We start from the raw sequence: 15,743 nt of genomic DNA on the forward strand, positions 1-15,743 counted from the left end.
CTATATGCATTTCAGTTTCTGAGACCATGAGATAGATAAGATAAAATAGCATATTCAGAAGTATGATCAGTCTGGTGTGGTGGCTCACACCTGTTATTCCAGCACTTTGGCACTGTGGGCAGAAGTTAAGGTCATACTAAGCTACACAGTGAGTTTGAAGTCAGTATGAGCCACATGAGACCTGCTTCAAAAGAGAATCTTGTTTCCGCAACAGCAATTTGCCCACATATCACAGCTGGGATCGTAAATTAGCACCCTAGCACTATGCAAGCTGGCATTTCTCACTTGAAACTATTTATCAGGGTGTTTGCTTGCATATGCATTTTAATATTAATATTTTTCCTTATTTTTGAAACATGCTTTCACTGTATAGTCCAGGCTGGCCTTGACTATTGTTCACCAGGCTAGTCTTGAAACCCTGACTGAGGACAAGTAATCCTTCCACTCTCTGCTGCCATAGTAGCTGGGACTACAGCAAATGCCACCACATCTAGCTCTCTGTGAGCTCATTAAAGAAGCCTTACAATAAATACAGAAAGTTTTTTGGTTTTTTTTTTTTGGACTTTTCGAGACAGGGCCTCTCTGTAGCCCCAGCTGTCCTGAAACTCACTATGTAGACCAGGCTGGCCTTGAACTCAGAGATCCGCCTGCCTCTGTGGACTAAAGGTGTGGGCCACCACGCCCAGCTGACAGTTACCTTTTCTTTCTGCCCCTAGTGTATATGTCCTTTTAAAAGATCTAGCATTGCCAGGGTGTGGTGGCACAGGCCTTTAATCCTAGCACTCAGGATGCAGAGGCAGGCAATCTCTGTGAGACTGAGGCCAGTCTGGTCTACATAGCAAGTTCTAGGCCAGTGGTGGCTACAGGGAGACCCTGTCTCAAAAAACAAAACTAAAACCACTAACAATAAAAAGATCTACCATGGGAGCCAGGAAGATGGTTCAGAGGGTAAAAGCACATGCTTGCCACCAAGTCAACAAACTGAGTTCAAAATCTGGGACCTACAAGGTAAAGGAGAGAACAGACTCCAACAAATTGTCTCTGAATTCCACCCATGAGCTATATAGGACGTGTGTTCCTGTACAAAACAAATAAATAAAATAAAAAACAACACTTTAAAAAATTTTTATTTTATGCGTATGAGTGTATTGCTTGCATGTATGTAAGTGCACCCATGTCGTGCAATGCCTGTGGAGGACAGAAGAGGCTGTTAGATCCCCTGGAACTGGAGTTACAGTTTTTAGCTGCCATGTGGGTGCTGGGATTCAAACCTGGGTCTTTTGCAAGAACAGCCAGTGTTCTTAACCGCTGAGCCATCTCTTCAGCCCCATAAAATACTTTTAAAAAAGATCAAGGCTGGAAAGATGGCTAGATGGTTAAGAGTGCTTACTGCTCTTCCAGGGGACTTGAGTTTGGTTCCCAGCACTCATGATAAGCAACTCCTAAGTACCTGTATTTCCAGCTCCAGGATATCCAACAGCCTTTTTTGACCTCCCTGGGTACCCCCACATATGTGGCACACACACACATACTGACACATACACATAAATAAAAATAACTCTTAAAAAAAATTCTAGTATGGAAGGAAAACGTTTCATCTGTTTACTTTATCATTAAGAAGAATTAAAGCAGCAGTTTCTAAGTTTGTAAGCAACCTTTTGAACCTCTTGGGGTTTCCCCAGATCAAAACTATTTTCACGAGGGCTGGAGAGATGGTTCAGTGTGTTAAGAGTTCTGGTTGCCCTTACAGAGTACCCACATGGTGGTTAACTGGCTGTAATTCCAGTTCAAGGGGCTCCAATGCCCTCTTCTGGCCTCCACAGGCACTGCATGCATGTGGCCTACCTACATATATGCAGGCAAAACACTCATAAACATTAAAAAAATATTTTCACCCTCTCCCAAATATTTTCGCAATAATAAGAGACTACACCCCCAATACCTTTCTTTCTTTCTTTTTTTTTTTTTGAGACATGGTTGCCATGTACCCCCGGGTTGGCCTGGAACTCACCAGACCAGGCTGGCCTCTACCTCAACCTGCTGGGATTAAAGATGTGCTATTTTCCCTTTTGATGTCATTATTTTAAAAGTGTAAGTGGAGCCTGGCATGGAGGCACATACCTTTAATCCCAACACTCGGGAGGCACAGGCAAATCAATGAAATCAATACCACTCTTCTCAATTTTTTTTTTTGAATTGTTAATTTCATAAACAAAAGTCCTTTAGGGATCTTTATTTTTTATTTATTATTTTTATTTTATGTGTATGCGTGTACTGCCTGCTTGTAGGTAAGTGCACCCATGTCGTGCAATGCCAACGGAGGTTAGACCTGGGACTGGAGTTACAGACAATTGTTAGCTGCCATGTGGGTGCTGGGATTCGAACCTGGGTCTTCTGCAAGAACAGCCAGTGTTCTTAACTGCTGAGCCATCTCTCCAGCCCCAAGGAATCTTTATTTTTAAATATGTTACTGGCTGTGGTGGCCAAGTCTTTAATCCAAGTACTAGGGAGGCAGAGGTATGCATCCAGATCTCTGTTCTTAGAAGTCTACAAAGCTAGTTCCAGGTAAGCAAGAGCTACATACTGAGAACCTGTCTTAAAATAATGTGTGTGTGTGTGTGTGTGTGTGTGTGTGTGTGTGTGTATGTGAAAGGATTCCAAGACCCAAAAATTTGAGAACTGCTGAACAAATTCAAAGTCCTGCTGAATAATCTATATTGGGATTCCCAAACTTCTGCTCAGTCTTCATAAAGTCATCACCCTATGTCCGGATCTGTTCATAATCATATGGAGTCAAAACTCATGGAATACAAACTGTACCCCAAAATGTGCTAAAAAGTCTCCCTTGAATGCATTATTTTGTTCTTTTGGGTAGTATGAAGTTTTTCTTACTTGGGGAAAGAGTGGTCTTTCATCTCTTTTCTTTTTGAGGCACTCTGCCATTAATCTCTTCATGGCTTTTGGACAGTTACTCCGTACCTTACTGAGATCTGGAGATAGGTATCCTCGTCCCACCATAAAAATTATCTGGAGGGAAATATAAAGGCAAATCATATAATCTTATTAATAATTTCAAATACAAAAGCAATGAAAATTCAATAAACTGTATTTACAGTATGGGCACTTATATGTGTATTAAACTTTGATAAACTAAAAAACAGGTAGTATTTGGATTCCTAACATATCACAGAATGTTCGGAAACCATATTCAAAGAGCTGCAAGCTCACATCTTCATGACCCCAGGACAATGGCAAGTTCTCCTAACTGCACCCTGTATACCTGTCTCTGCCTACCTCGTAGTGTTTCCACTGACAGGATACATGCCCTAAAACAGTGTTGACAGTGCTTTTTCTTTTTCTTAAAAAATAAAAAAGTTGAATACTTTTTATTGTTTAGTATTATGGTAAGTCCTTTATACATGTGCAGTAGGAAACAAAAACGTTAACCATTTATATCCGTCATTTTGGCATATACATCTAAAGCCCCTTTGTTGTAGAAAGTTCCCTGGGGCATTCAGCTACAGGATCAGAACCAGTCTCCTCCAAAGGGTGGAGGGCCAAGACAGGAGGAGCTGTTTGGTAAGGAAAAAGGCTTGTCTTGACTGAAGAGTTACAACTTTTCTAATTTCTTAACGTAAATTTTTGGCTCTTTTGAGGACTGCCAGAGATAGATACTTAAAAATTTGGTTCTCAGGGAAGAACGTCTGAGAGAAGGTTTTGAGAGGAGCAGATTAGAGGCTAGCATGGGGAACCTCCATTTGATTCTTGGCAGAGCTGATGAGTTTTATAAAGTGTCTTATCTGTTAAGTTATTTCCTATTTAATACCATTAACAACCCTTGTTTAGTACCCTGGAGCAAAGTTTGATTTTCAACATAGTCTCTGTGGTACAGGTTAAGGAGAATGAACTTGGGAAGAGATATCAAGGACAGTAGTTTCTCTCCACAGTACCCCTTTCTGAAGCAATCATAGTTATGTTAATGGTGGGAGCTCCCTCAGAATTTTAGATCAACCTGGAATATTCTGGAGCAAAAGGTACTACTTTTTTAAAAAAAAAAAGGCCTTCAAAGTTAAGGGGAAGAGTCTGGAATGTCATTTACACAAGGTTCAGATATGCTTACTCAGCTACTCATGGAAAAGGTAGCCCTCAAAGGCAGAACAACTTTGGTACATTTGGACTATTATCTATCTAATTTAGTATACAAAATAATTCTACAAGGTGTAGGTATTAACCCCACTCTATAGATCAGGTATGCAATGTTCAAACAAACCAAGGGACTTGCCCAAAATAATACAGCTAAGAAAGTAACAAAGAGGAACTTGAAGAAGACCATCCCAATTACAAATAAGCTTTTAACAACATTTTTATGACCTTGGCTCCTGCTCTGCTCTGATGTTTAATTTTCGTATATTTTATTTAAATTCTGTAATGAGACTATGGGTCCTTGGAGGATAGGTACTCTGTGTGTGTGTGTGTGTGTGTGTGTACTTTTTCTTTCTATTAAAACAATCTAGGGGCTGGAGAGATGGCTGAAGTGGTTAAAAAAACACCTGCAGACGACTGGAGTTCTGATCCCAGCATCCATGTTGGGTGGCTCACAATCACCTGTGAATCCAGCTCCAAGAGGATCTGACATCCTCTTTTGGCCTCTGTGGGCATTTGTACAGACATGCAAAAAGACACATAATAAATGATAGATCTTTGTCAAAGTTAACAAATCATTAGGGTGAATGATAAATTTTTGCTTGATTAACTTCCATATATCTATAGTCTTCAAATTAAGATAAAGTATTAAGGGGTTTCAAGAAGGCTACCAGAGGTATACACAGTCATGGTGGTTTCAAGGGAATCACTTTTTTTTTTGATGGATGTAACTGATAATCAAATTTATTATTTATTTATTAATATAACAAAAATCCACCCCTTCCCACTTAGCTACACAGCCCCAGACCTTGTTTTTTGTTTTCAAAATATTTTTATTTATTATTTTAATTTTGTGTATGAGTGTATTGCCTGCATGTACGGGAGTGCACCCGTGTCGTGCAATGCCGCGGAGGTCAGAAGAGGCTTCGGATTCCCCTGGAACTGGAGTTAGGGACCGTTCATAGCTGCCACGTGGGTGCTGGGAACTGAACCCGGGTCCTCTGCAAGAGCAGTCAGTGCTCTAAACTGCTGAGCCATTTCTCCAGCCCTGAAATATTTTATTTATTTTTATTTTATGTATATGAGTGTACTGCTTGCATGTATGTAAATGTACCCGTATTATGTAATGCCCATGGTCAGAAGAGGGCATCGAATCCCCTGAAACCAGTGTTATGGACAGTTATTAGCCACCATGTGGGTCCTCTGCAAGAGCAAGCAGTGCTCTTTACTGCTTTACCATCTCTCTAGCCCCCACATTCAATTCTTTTTTTAAACTAAGATTCCACTCCTTTTTTAACTTCAACAACACCTAACTGCTTTCATACAGCAAGGAAATTAAGTTAGTAACTCAAAGTCACAAACTGACCACTAGCTCCTCAAGTAGCTTAACCCATTTTGCCTTTCAACCACTATTACAAACATATGTAATCATGCAGTCACAATTACAATGATGGTAATTTTCCTAAGAAGTCCTAAGCAAACTCTTCTTACTACCCACAATTCAACCAAATTATTACTGGGTCACTGGGACTTGAAAATAGCCCAAACATGAGCAGATGGATTTGTCAGCTGATAAGACAGAGTGTGCTGTCCTAGGGACACATGTGAATGGCTGGTGTTCTCACTGTGACCACAGAATCAACAGACCAACACAAAATCTTGCTACTTGGAAAAATTGTTGAATTACAGTTAGATCATTGCATAGTATCCAGAGAATTATAACTAACCACCAGCATTCTGTTAAGCAGCCTGAATGACTGAGTTCAATACTTACAGTTCCCATAGGTAACTATTCTCAATTGACCCAAATAAACCAATTTACTGGCTCAATAGAGACTATAATGAAACAAAGGCATCTAATAGAAATGAAGAAACATGAAATAATTCAGACACTTTAACATGTGAAACAAGAATTTCTGAAAATCTAACCAGTTTCAATAGGTTAAATAACTTTAGTTCCAAAACCTATTATGCAGGCTTCTGGGAATCACTTTTTAATTGCTGCTGGGAGAACTTCTCTATAACCCTTTTAAAAAATTGACTTGCTTAATCCTGGCACTTGGGAGGCAGAGGCAGACAGATCTCTGTGAGTTCAGGCAGGGAGACCCTGTCTCAAAAAAAAAAAGACCAAAAAAAGAGAAAAATTGACTTGCCAAAGAACCACTTGGGTGAATGTGTAAAGGCTCTATGTATTGTAACATATTATTGCTGGGTGAATTTAGCACTAAATATAACTCTTGGGAGAACATAACTGGAAGCTCCACATGGGAAACTTCCTTGGACACTGCCTCATTGGTTTCTTTCCTTGACTGACTTTAATCTATTTTCTTTCACTGTAATAAACTATAACTGTTGAGCAAATAGCCTTTAGTGAATTTTCAGTGAGTCCTTTTGGTCTTGGGGAACCATGAAACTCTGCATATGGTGTGCCGGATAGCTTTGGTGTCAACTTGACTCACATGGGTTGAGGGAGCCTCAATTGAGGAATTGCCTTCATTGGACTGGCCTGTGGCCATGTCCATGAGGCATCTTCTTGACTGTTGAGTGATATGGGAGGGCCCAGCCCACTGTGGGTGGTACCACCCCTGGGCAGGTGGGCCTGTGTTGCATAAGAAAGCAGGCTGAGCAGGGGCCAGGGGAGCAAGCCAGTAAGCAGTGTTCCTCCATGGCCTGTGCTCCAGCTCCTGCCTCTAGGTTTCTGCCCTGAGTTCCTATCTTGGGCTCCCTGATGAACTCTGACCTGGGAGATGTAAGCTGAATAAACCCTTTCCTCCCCAAGTTGGTAGTGGTCAGAGTGTTTTGTTACAGCAACGGAGAAACAAACTAGGACATATGGCTATAACAAAACTCCTACATTTCCCATCAACTTAATTCTTGAGTAAGATAGAGCCGGGTGTGGTGGAACACGCCTCTGGTCCCAGCACTTGAGAGGCAGAGGCATTTGGATCTCTGTGAGTTCAAGGCCAGTCTTGTCTACATGGAGAGTTCCAGGCCAGCTGGGGCTACAGGGAGACCCTGTCTAGAAAAGATCAAAAAAACAAAACAAAATACTTGAGTAAGATTTCTCAGTATTTACTGCTATATTTAGCAAGGAAAAGACTAATACTAAGCCCTAACTCATTCTAGCAGGGAAAAAAAAAATGTATTTACCCACAGATAGATGAATTGAAGAGAAAATTGCCATGTTCATTAAGATATGTATTTCTGGGGCAGGAGGGGAAAATAGCTCAGCTGGTAAAGTGCTTGCTGGGCAAGAATGAAGAACTTGAGTTTGATATCCAGTACCCACATAAAAATGCTGGCATGCACTTGTAATCCCAGTGTTGTAGAACTATAGACAGTGGATTCCTTGGGCTCATTGGCCAGCCAGCTTAGCTTAACTGGTGAGCTCCAGGCCAACAACAGACCTCATCTCAACAATAAGGTGAACAGCATATGAAGAATGATACATAAGGTTGTTTCTAGCCTCCATATGTACCTTTAATACACACATAAACCTGCACCGACACATGCACGTGCACACACACACACACACCCACACACACGCAGCATGCACATGAAAATATAGACACTTTTGCTAAACACTGTGTGGTATGCCTGTAACCCCAGTGTTTGAGAGCTAGAGGCAAGAGAGTGACAAGTTCAAGGTCAGCCTGGGCTATACAGCCAGACTTAATCTCGCAAAAACACACAAAAAACCCCACATTATTTCCAACATAAATTTTACCTTTTATTTATCAAAATTTGTTATATATTAAAAACCGCAACAATGGCAGACTCAGAATTTAAAGTCACAGGAAATTTTTTGAGACCTCCAAATTATAATGAGTAATAAAATACATTTAACAATCTCAAGTATAGCCAGGTATAATCATGTTCACTTTTAATTCTAGCACTCAGGAGGCAGAGGCAAGGCAGGTGGACCTCTGTGAGTTCAAGGCCAGCATGGTCTACATAGTTATACTCATACATACACTCATACACATAAATGAAAAGTATGTTATATTAGGACAGAATTCTGTTAAGGGGAATAGAATACCACAAATAATTGGAAGAGAAAAAAGAAATCTTATCAAACTTCTTAAAAAAAAAATCAATGTAGAACATATATTTCATACATTTTTTTTCTTTCCCTTCCATCCTCCCTCCCTTCTTCCTTCCCTCTCCCTCTTCCCCCCTTTTTTCCTACTTTTTTGGAGACAAGAGTCTCCCCTGTAGCCCCAGCTGTCCTGCAACTTACAATGTAGACCAGGCTGTCCTCTATCTCACAGAGATCCAACTGTCTCTGCCTCCTGAGTGCTGGGATTAAAGGCATGTGCCACCATGCCAGGCTCTAGAATCTCTATTTTTAAAAATATTTATGCCAGGTGAAGCAGAGGCAGGCGAATCTCTGTGAGTTCAAGGCCAGCCTGATCTACATAGTGAGTTCTAGGACAGCTGGGGCTATAGGGAGACCCTGTCACAAAAAGACAAAAAAAAATCATTTATTTTTTAAAATTTACTTCATTTTTATTTTATGTGTGTGTTTTACCTGCATGTATGTAAGTACATCATGAGTGTGCAATACCACGGTGCAATGGATCACCTGAAACTAGAGTTAAGGACAATTGTTAGCCACTATGTGGGTGCTGGGAACTGAACCAGGGTCCTCTGCCAGAGCAGCTAGTATGCTTAAATGCTGAGCTATCCCTCCAGCCCCTATATATTTTATTCTGTGTGTGTGTGTGTGTATGTTTAGATACATACATTTGAGTGCAGCTGCCCTCAGAGGCCGGAAGAGGATGCTGGATCCCCTGGAGCTGGAGTTATAGGTGGTTGTAAGCCACCCATTTTAGCTGCTCTTAACTGCTGAGTCATCTCTCCAACCCCTGGAATCTGTTTTTTTAAGCAGTCTTCTAGGTGGTTAGAATGCAAACCACATCATACAGTGTAAATATTCTTTAATCACTGCTTACAAGGTTAACTGTTTTCTAATAAACAGTTTAATTGCCATACTCTGCCCTTCACATAGGTATTCACACACACTTTTTAAAAACAGTGAGGTATAGAGTCCGGGCGTGGTGGCGCACGCCTTTAATACTTTAATCCCAGCACTTGGGAGGCAGAGGCAGGTGGATCTCTGTGAGTTCAAGTTCAAGGCCAGCCTGGTCTACATAGTGAGTTCCAGGACAGCTGGGGCTACAGGGAGATGCTGTCTCAAAAAGACCAAAAAAAAAAGTGAGGTATCCAAGATAATTTTAGTAAAGACAATTCACTTTTTGGTTAAGTAAACTGGGCTTAGTGGCACACAACTGTAATCCTGGAATTCTGGAGGTGAAGGCAGGAAGACTGAGATCTCAAGGTCTGCCTGGATTACATAATAAACTGTTTAAAGGAAAAGAGGAGGAGAAGGTAGTTAGGGGGAAGAAAGGGAAGCAAGAAAAACCCAAATGAATTTATTGTGAAAACACAAAGAGCTATGTGAAGTTATACTGGCACCTTTTCGAAGGAACAGAATGGAGAACAGGAACTTACTAAAGGAAGAAGTAAAATTTACCTTCCTGCTAGAATTTTCATTATAGAAAAATCAGAGCATGATGTAACATCCATTTCATACTTTCTCCCCACTTTGTATGTCTGTGTGCATATGTGTGTGCATGTGTGTGTGTATACTAGTGTATGCAGGCACATGTGAAGACCAACAGCTGACATCAGGAGGTCTTCCTCAATCACTTCTCCACCTTATTTTTTTTAGACAGACCGAATCTGGAACCCACTGTTTCAGCTAAACTGGTTGGAAACTGTGCTTTTTGGGATCTACTTGGTTTCTCCCTCCAGCATTAGGATTACAGGCATGGCCACACCTGGCTTTTTATATGGGTCCAAACTCAGGTCTTCATGTTTACACAGTGAGTTCTTTATCCACTAAGCCATTATCCCAATCCCTCATGCTTTTTTAAAAAGACCTCTTAATTCTAGAAGAATTTGAAAGAAAAATGTTGTATGCTACTCTGACAGCACACAATCTATGACAGCCAAAGGATGGAAGTTACGTGTGATCAGAGCAGAACTCATTCTTTTAACTTTCTATGGCTAAGAGACATGAGGTATTACCCATTGCTATATTTTTATTTTCTAGTAACAAAATTGGGGATTTCATTCCATTCTAACATTTAAGACCAACATTTCAAGGAAAAGCTATATATACTATTATAATTATCAAAAGTACACAAAAGATTTTTAAAACTGATTATAAAGATCAAGAGATCTCTCTTTCATGCTTACCTAGGCCTCTGTACTTCCTTCTGATAAGTAACTGGAGCTTTAACAGATACTAAAATAACCTCATAGAAAAGGCAAATATTTACCTGATCCCTGTTGTTGATGTTTGAATAAGGTAGCTGGCCAGTCATCAGTTCGTACAGAACAATCCCAAAGGCATATACATCTGACTGAAAGCTATATGGGTTTTTATCTTGCATCCTGATTACTTCTGGTGCCTGTAAGAATTTAAGAAGAAAAATTTATTCTTTAGTTCAATTGAAAAAAGACTGAAGTACAATCTATGATAATTCCTAGAGCAACATTTATTTTTAAAAATTCCATCTATTAATGCTGTGCCTAGTGATTCATGCTTTTAATCCCAGCACTTGGGAGGCAGAGGCAAGCAGATCTCTGGGAGTTCAAAGCCACTTGGTCTACAAAACAAGTTTCAGGCTTGCCAGTGTTACATAGTGGGACCCTGCCCACCCCCCTCAAAAAAATCTATCTACTATGCAATTCTCTTAAAGGAATAAAACTCATTAAGAAAGATGAGAAAAGATCCCAAGATCCCAACAACCCTGCTTTATAAATTCTGAAAGAGGTGGTTTTAGCTAAGATTCCATAATTCTATAACTCAGTACTAAGATTTTATAATTTTATCAGCTATCATTTTTATGAACAAAACACTATTGTTAACATCTAATCATGTTCCAAGACTATCACATCAGAATTAGTTCTCATTTTCCATTCTTGATTAGCAAAGAAATACTGGACCAGTGGTTAAAAATGTCTTGGGAGCAGGCACAGTAATTAAGTTTTTTTCACTAGTGTAAATGATTTTCCTCAACTCAGGGAACCTTAATAACGGTAGAATTTTAAGGGTGATAAATTCAAATCCCCTTCCAATCCATGCTATAAACATGAATTATATAAAAAAAGCTTTATTAACAAAAGTAACAGACAGCAGGCTGATTTATTAGAAAAATTGCATAAGGAATCTTTTAGTTGCTGCTTGTTCCAAATCATATTTTTTGTAACATACTTTAGCTGTGAAACTAAACTTCTCTTTTTTTGGTCTTTTTGAGACAGGGTCTCCCTGTAGTCCTAGCTGGTTTGGAACTCGCTATGTAGATCAGGCTGGACTCGAACTCACAGAGATGTGCTTGCCTCTGCTTCCCAAGTGCTGGGATTAAAGACACAAGCCACCACACCTGGGTTAACAAGGATTAAAAAAAATATTTTATTATTTTTACACATATGCACATTCTGTCTGCACGTATGTAAGTGCACCTGTGTCGTGCAAAGCTGCAGAGTCAGAAGATGGTATCAGAGTCCCTGGAACTGGAGTTATGGACAGTTGTTGCCATGTGGGTGCTGGGAATCAAACCTGGGTCCTTTGGAATAGCAAACGTTGTTAACTGCTGAGCCATCTCTCCAGCCCCGAAACTGAACTTCTACATGAAATACAGTCAATGACTGGTTAAGAATGAACAGATTTACCTTGCATCTCCTGCACTGTTTCTTTAGGAAGAAATTGGCAAGGGTATCAATGAAACTAAGGACAAAACTAGTTGAAAGACAAGGTTCCTGGTTCCTGGTTTGGGCAAGCCAGGTATATTGTGAGAAGTAACAGTGCTCAACTAAAGCTGCAAATCAACTAAAGGTGCAAATCAGAACTGCCTGTGGAGCCTATAAACTTCTCAGTGCCAGCTATACTTCACCTCAGTGACAACATCAGAGGCTAGGGATGGGACCCTTCATTACTAGTCTTTAAAGCTCCATAAATGATTCTAATGTCCACCCAAGTTGAGAAACACTGATAGAAGATCTGTGGGAAAACCTGACCAGGGCCAAAGGATAGGAGTGCAGGGAAGGGGAAGGACGGGCTTATCTACTTGCTGTTGTCATCTATTCTATTGACAGCTGCCTTTTTAGCACAAGATAAACCACATGCATCTGTGATTAAATGAAGTCAGAAGACAGGGAAGCTGTTTAAATATAAAGACAGATTTTTTGTTTTTTGGTCTTTTTGAGACAGGGTGTCCCTCTAGCCCCAGCTGGCCTGGAACTCAGTATGTAGACCAGGCTGGCCTCCATCTCAGAGATCTGCCTATCTTCTTCTGCTGACTCTGGAATGAAAGGCATGTGCCACCATGCCTGGCTGTTTTCAGTCTTTAAAAAAATTATTGATCCTACAGAGCTTTTGTTTATGTGAACTACATCTGTGAACATTTATATTAAAACTTAACTATTATCTGTTAATTCATTTAAATATTAAAATAACTGCTAATTAACAGAAAATACCTACTTTTAATGAAAACTATTACAAAAACAAAGTTTAGTGACAATAGTATTGCAACTCTCTTTAGTATCTAGTTTAATAGCAGCCAGCTGGATTCTTGAATTAGCTTCTGCTCAATCTGTTTGTATGTTTGTTTTGATTGATAGGAGGAAAACTGGTCTCTCAAAAGGAAGACCTTATGGAACCATGTCTTTGGAAACCTCGTGAGAACCACTGTGAGGTCATAGCATGATTCCTCTAACTAGCTTTTCAACAGCCTGCAGCAGTAACTGTGCACAAAATTTAGTTTCCATCTTTTAGAACTTTTCTATGAAGCAGAAACTGGAATAAAGAGACAGATCTGTGCAAGAAGCACAAGGCTGGGTAAAATCCTCTTTTCTTTTGTCACTTCTCTTCTAGCTGCCCTATAATTATAAGGTTCTTTCGAGTCTGAAGGAGGTACATTTCCAACTCAGGCTAAAATAAGATTGTTGAAAAAAACCTCTCTGTTAAAAGAATAGTTTTCTTAAGGCCATAATTGCAGCATATCACACCTGCCTTAAATTACAAACCTATTTTTGTTTTTTTTTTTTAAAGTAGGGCATGGTCGGGTGTGGTGGCACATGCCTTTAGTCGCAGCACTCAGGAGGCAAAGGCAGCTGATCTCTGAGTTTGAGGCCAGTTTGGTCTACCTAGTGAGTTTCAGGATAGCTGGGGCTACAGGGAAACCCTGTCTCAAAATAGACAAAAAAGAAAAACAAACCGCCAACACCCCCTGTGCCAAAACCCACCAAATAAATAAAACAGGGTATATAGAACATTTACGAAGTTTTTTTTTTTTTTGGTCTTTTTGAGACAGGTCTCTCTGTAGCCCCAGCTGGCCTGGAACTCACTATGTAGACCAGGCTGGCCTTGAACTCACAGAGATCCACCTGCCTCTGCCTCCCAAGTACTACAATTTTCCAGAAAATTTAAGCATTTTACACATATAGTTTGAAATGTAGTGAAACTGGTTTTACAATATTCTTTTCAAAGATTAAGAAAAAAAGTCAAGACCTATTTAAAAAATAAGAACATTGATTCTTGTGAATAGTGAGAACCAATGACTTTCAAGTAACTCATCATCATCTTAGGATCCAAATTTTAATTAGTGAAGAAATAGCCTCGATTCTTACCATCCACAAGATGGATCCAGACAACTGTTCAAACTGATGGGACCCACTCCATCGAGATTTCACTGTGGCTAGACCAAAATCACCTATTTTTACCGTGAGGTCTTCATGAAGAAATATATCTGAGGTGTAGTAAAGGAAAAAATAGATCTCATTTCCCATTAGAGCAAGCATTTTGAAGATTTTAAGTAAAAGATCTAGTTTCTGTAAGTCTGTAGCAAGATTTCTCCTATCTCCCTCCCTCCAATCCCTTCACTTCCTCCCTCCCTTCCCTTCCCTTCCTTTCCTTTCTTTTTGTTTCTTTGACACAGGGTCTCACTATGTAGGCTGACCTGGAACTCTCTATGCAGAACAGGCTGGCCTTCTCTACCACCTGTCTCTGCATTCCTAAGTACTGGAATTTAAAGGTATGTGTCACAATGCCTGGCAAGATTTTTTTTTTAAAAACAGTACTCAAGTTTCCTCCTAAAGTCAATAAACATGTTTTAAACAATAATTAATTCTATTTAGCCTCTATGACCTGCTTTTAAGATTTCTTAGGCTTGGGGCTGGAGAGATGGCTCAGTAGTTAAGAGCGCTGGCTGCTCTTGCAGAGGACCTGGGTTTGACCCCCAGCACCCACATGACAGCTAACAACTGTCTGTAACTCCAGTTCCAGGGGAGATCTGATGCCCTCTTTTGACTTCCTTGGGCACTGCATGACACAGGTGCATCTACTTACATGCAGGCAATACACTCATACACACAAAAAATATAATGTTTAAAAAAAAATTAAAAAAAAAAGTTTTTTAGGCTTGAAATGTGTGAGAATGAAGTAAGCTGCTTTTCTAAGCCTATGGGACACCTGGAAACTTCCTCCCTTGATTTAGCCCAGATATCCTTTAACACTGTTGGTAAAGCTCTGAAGGATCTTTATTAGAATAAAGATGACATCAGAAAGGATCTTAGTCTGCCCTCAGGGAACAAGGAAAATTGTTTTTTCTCACCTCTCTGTTATATAATTTAGTCTTTGATTTCATATCTCAGCTATCACTGAGCAAGATTAAATTGTTGAAACAAACTAGTACCTACAAGACATCCATTTTATACTACAGATAAAATGTAAGCAAGCAAGCAAAAAGTCCTATTATAATAAAGACTTTCAACAGATTTTCTTACAGCACCCACTCAGAAACTAAAAGCAGGCTGTGTCCTGCTCTACTATACTCTCATGCAAACTGACTAATTTTCTTTACAGTATATTAAATTTAGCATGAAAAATTTTTTTTACATAACATGAAGACAAAATGCAGAAGAAAAAGTCAGGATGTTTTCAGACTTCGCAGACAAATTTCAGGAAGGATACTATTACTCTTGAGGTCTCTGTGGATGATTGACTTGGCGTGTAAGTAACTGAAAAACAAAACATTTTAACCTGAGTAAGACTAATGGACTCTGGCCTCAAAATCTATAACATATTTAGGGGTGTAAAGACTTACTTCAAATTGCGGTACAACTGAAATTGGTATACTGTGATAACCACTTTACATCATAATTGACAGTAAATAAATTTAGGATTACAGAAACATTACTATTATGTGCAGCCAAAATCTGGTTTTATATTAAGACTTTGCTTTACCTTTTATTAGTTACCAATACAAACCTTTCACTCAGTCAAGCCTATTTGTCCATGTCCTTGAAATATTTAATCCCACCTCTTTCAATGCTCTCCTCTTGTACCTATCTCCATATCAGCTTCCATTCTATTTCTACTTATTCATACACTAAAATGAACAAAAATTTTGTTTTTTATTTTGGTCTTTTTGAGACAGGGTCTCAAAATGGCCTCAAACTCACAAAGATCCTTCTGCCTCTGCCTCCCAAGTGCTGGGATTAAAGGTGTGCGCCACCACACCTGGTGAACA

General features: G+C 39.6%; 1 protein-coding gene across 4 annotated transcripts in view; it reads right to left on the reverse strand.

The window, feature by feature from the left end:
* Positions 1-15,743, reverse strand: part of Braf (B-Raf proto-oncogene, serine/threonine kinase) — a 153,939-nt gene that overhangs the window by 11,649 nt on the left and 126,547 nt on the right. For all 4 annotated transcript variants that reach the window (XM_008823521.3, XM_029558871.1, XM_029558872.1 and 1 more), the window contains 4 exons: positions 15,185-15,231; positions 13,843-13,961; positions 10,491-10,622; positions 2,893-3,027 (listed from right to left, as the gene is read on the reverse strand). In XM_008823521.3, the coding sequence (XP_008821743.1) occupies positions 2,893-3,027; positions 10,491-10,622; positions 13,843-13,961; positions 15,185-15,231 (433 nt within the window). The remainder of the gene's footprint in view (positions 1-2,892; positions 3,028-10,490; positions 10,623-13,842; positions 13,962-15,184; positions 15,232-15,743) is intronic.

This window comes from Nannospalax galili, unplaced genomic scaffold, assembly GCF_000622305.1.
Source record: "Nannospalax galili isolate Female #2095 unplaced genomic scaffold, S.galili_v1.0 scaffold307, whole genome shotgun sequence".
NCBI classification, from domain to species: Eukaryota; Metazoa; Chordata; class Mammalia; order Rodentia; family Spalacidae; genus Nannospalax; species Nannospalax galili.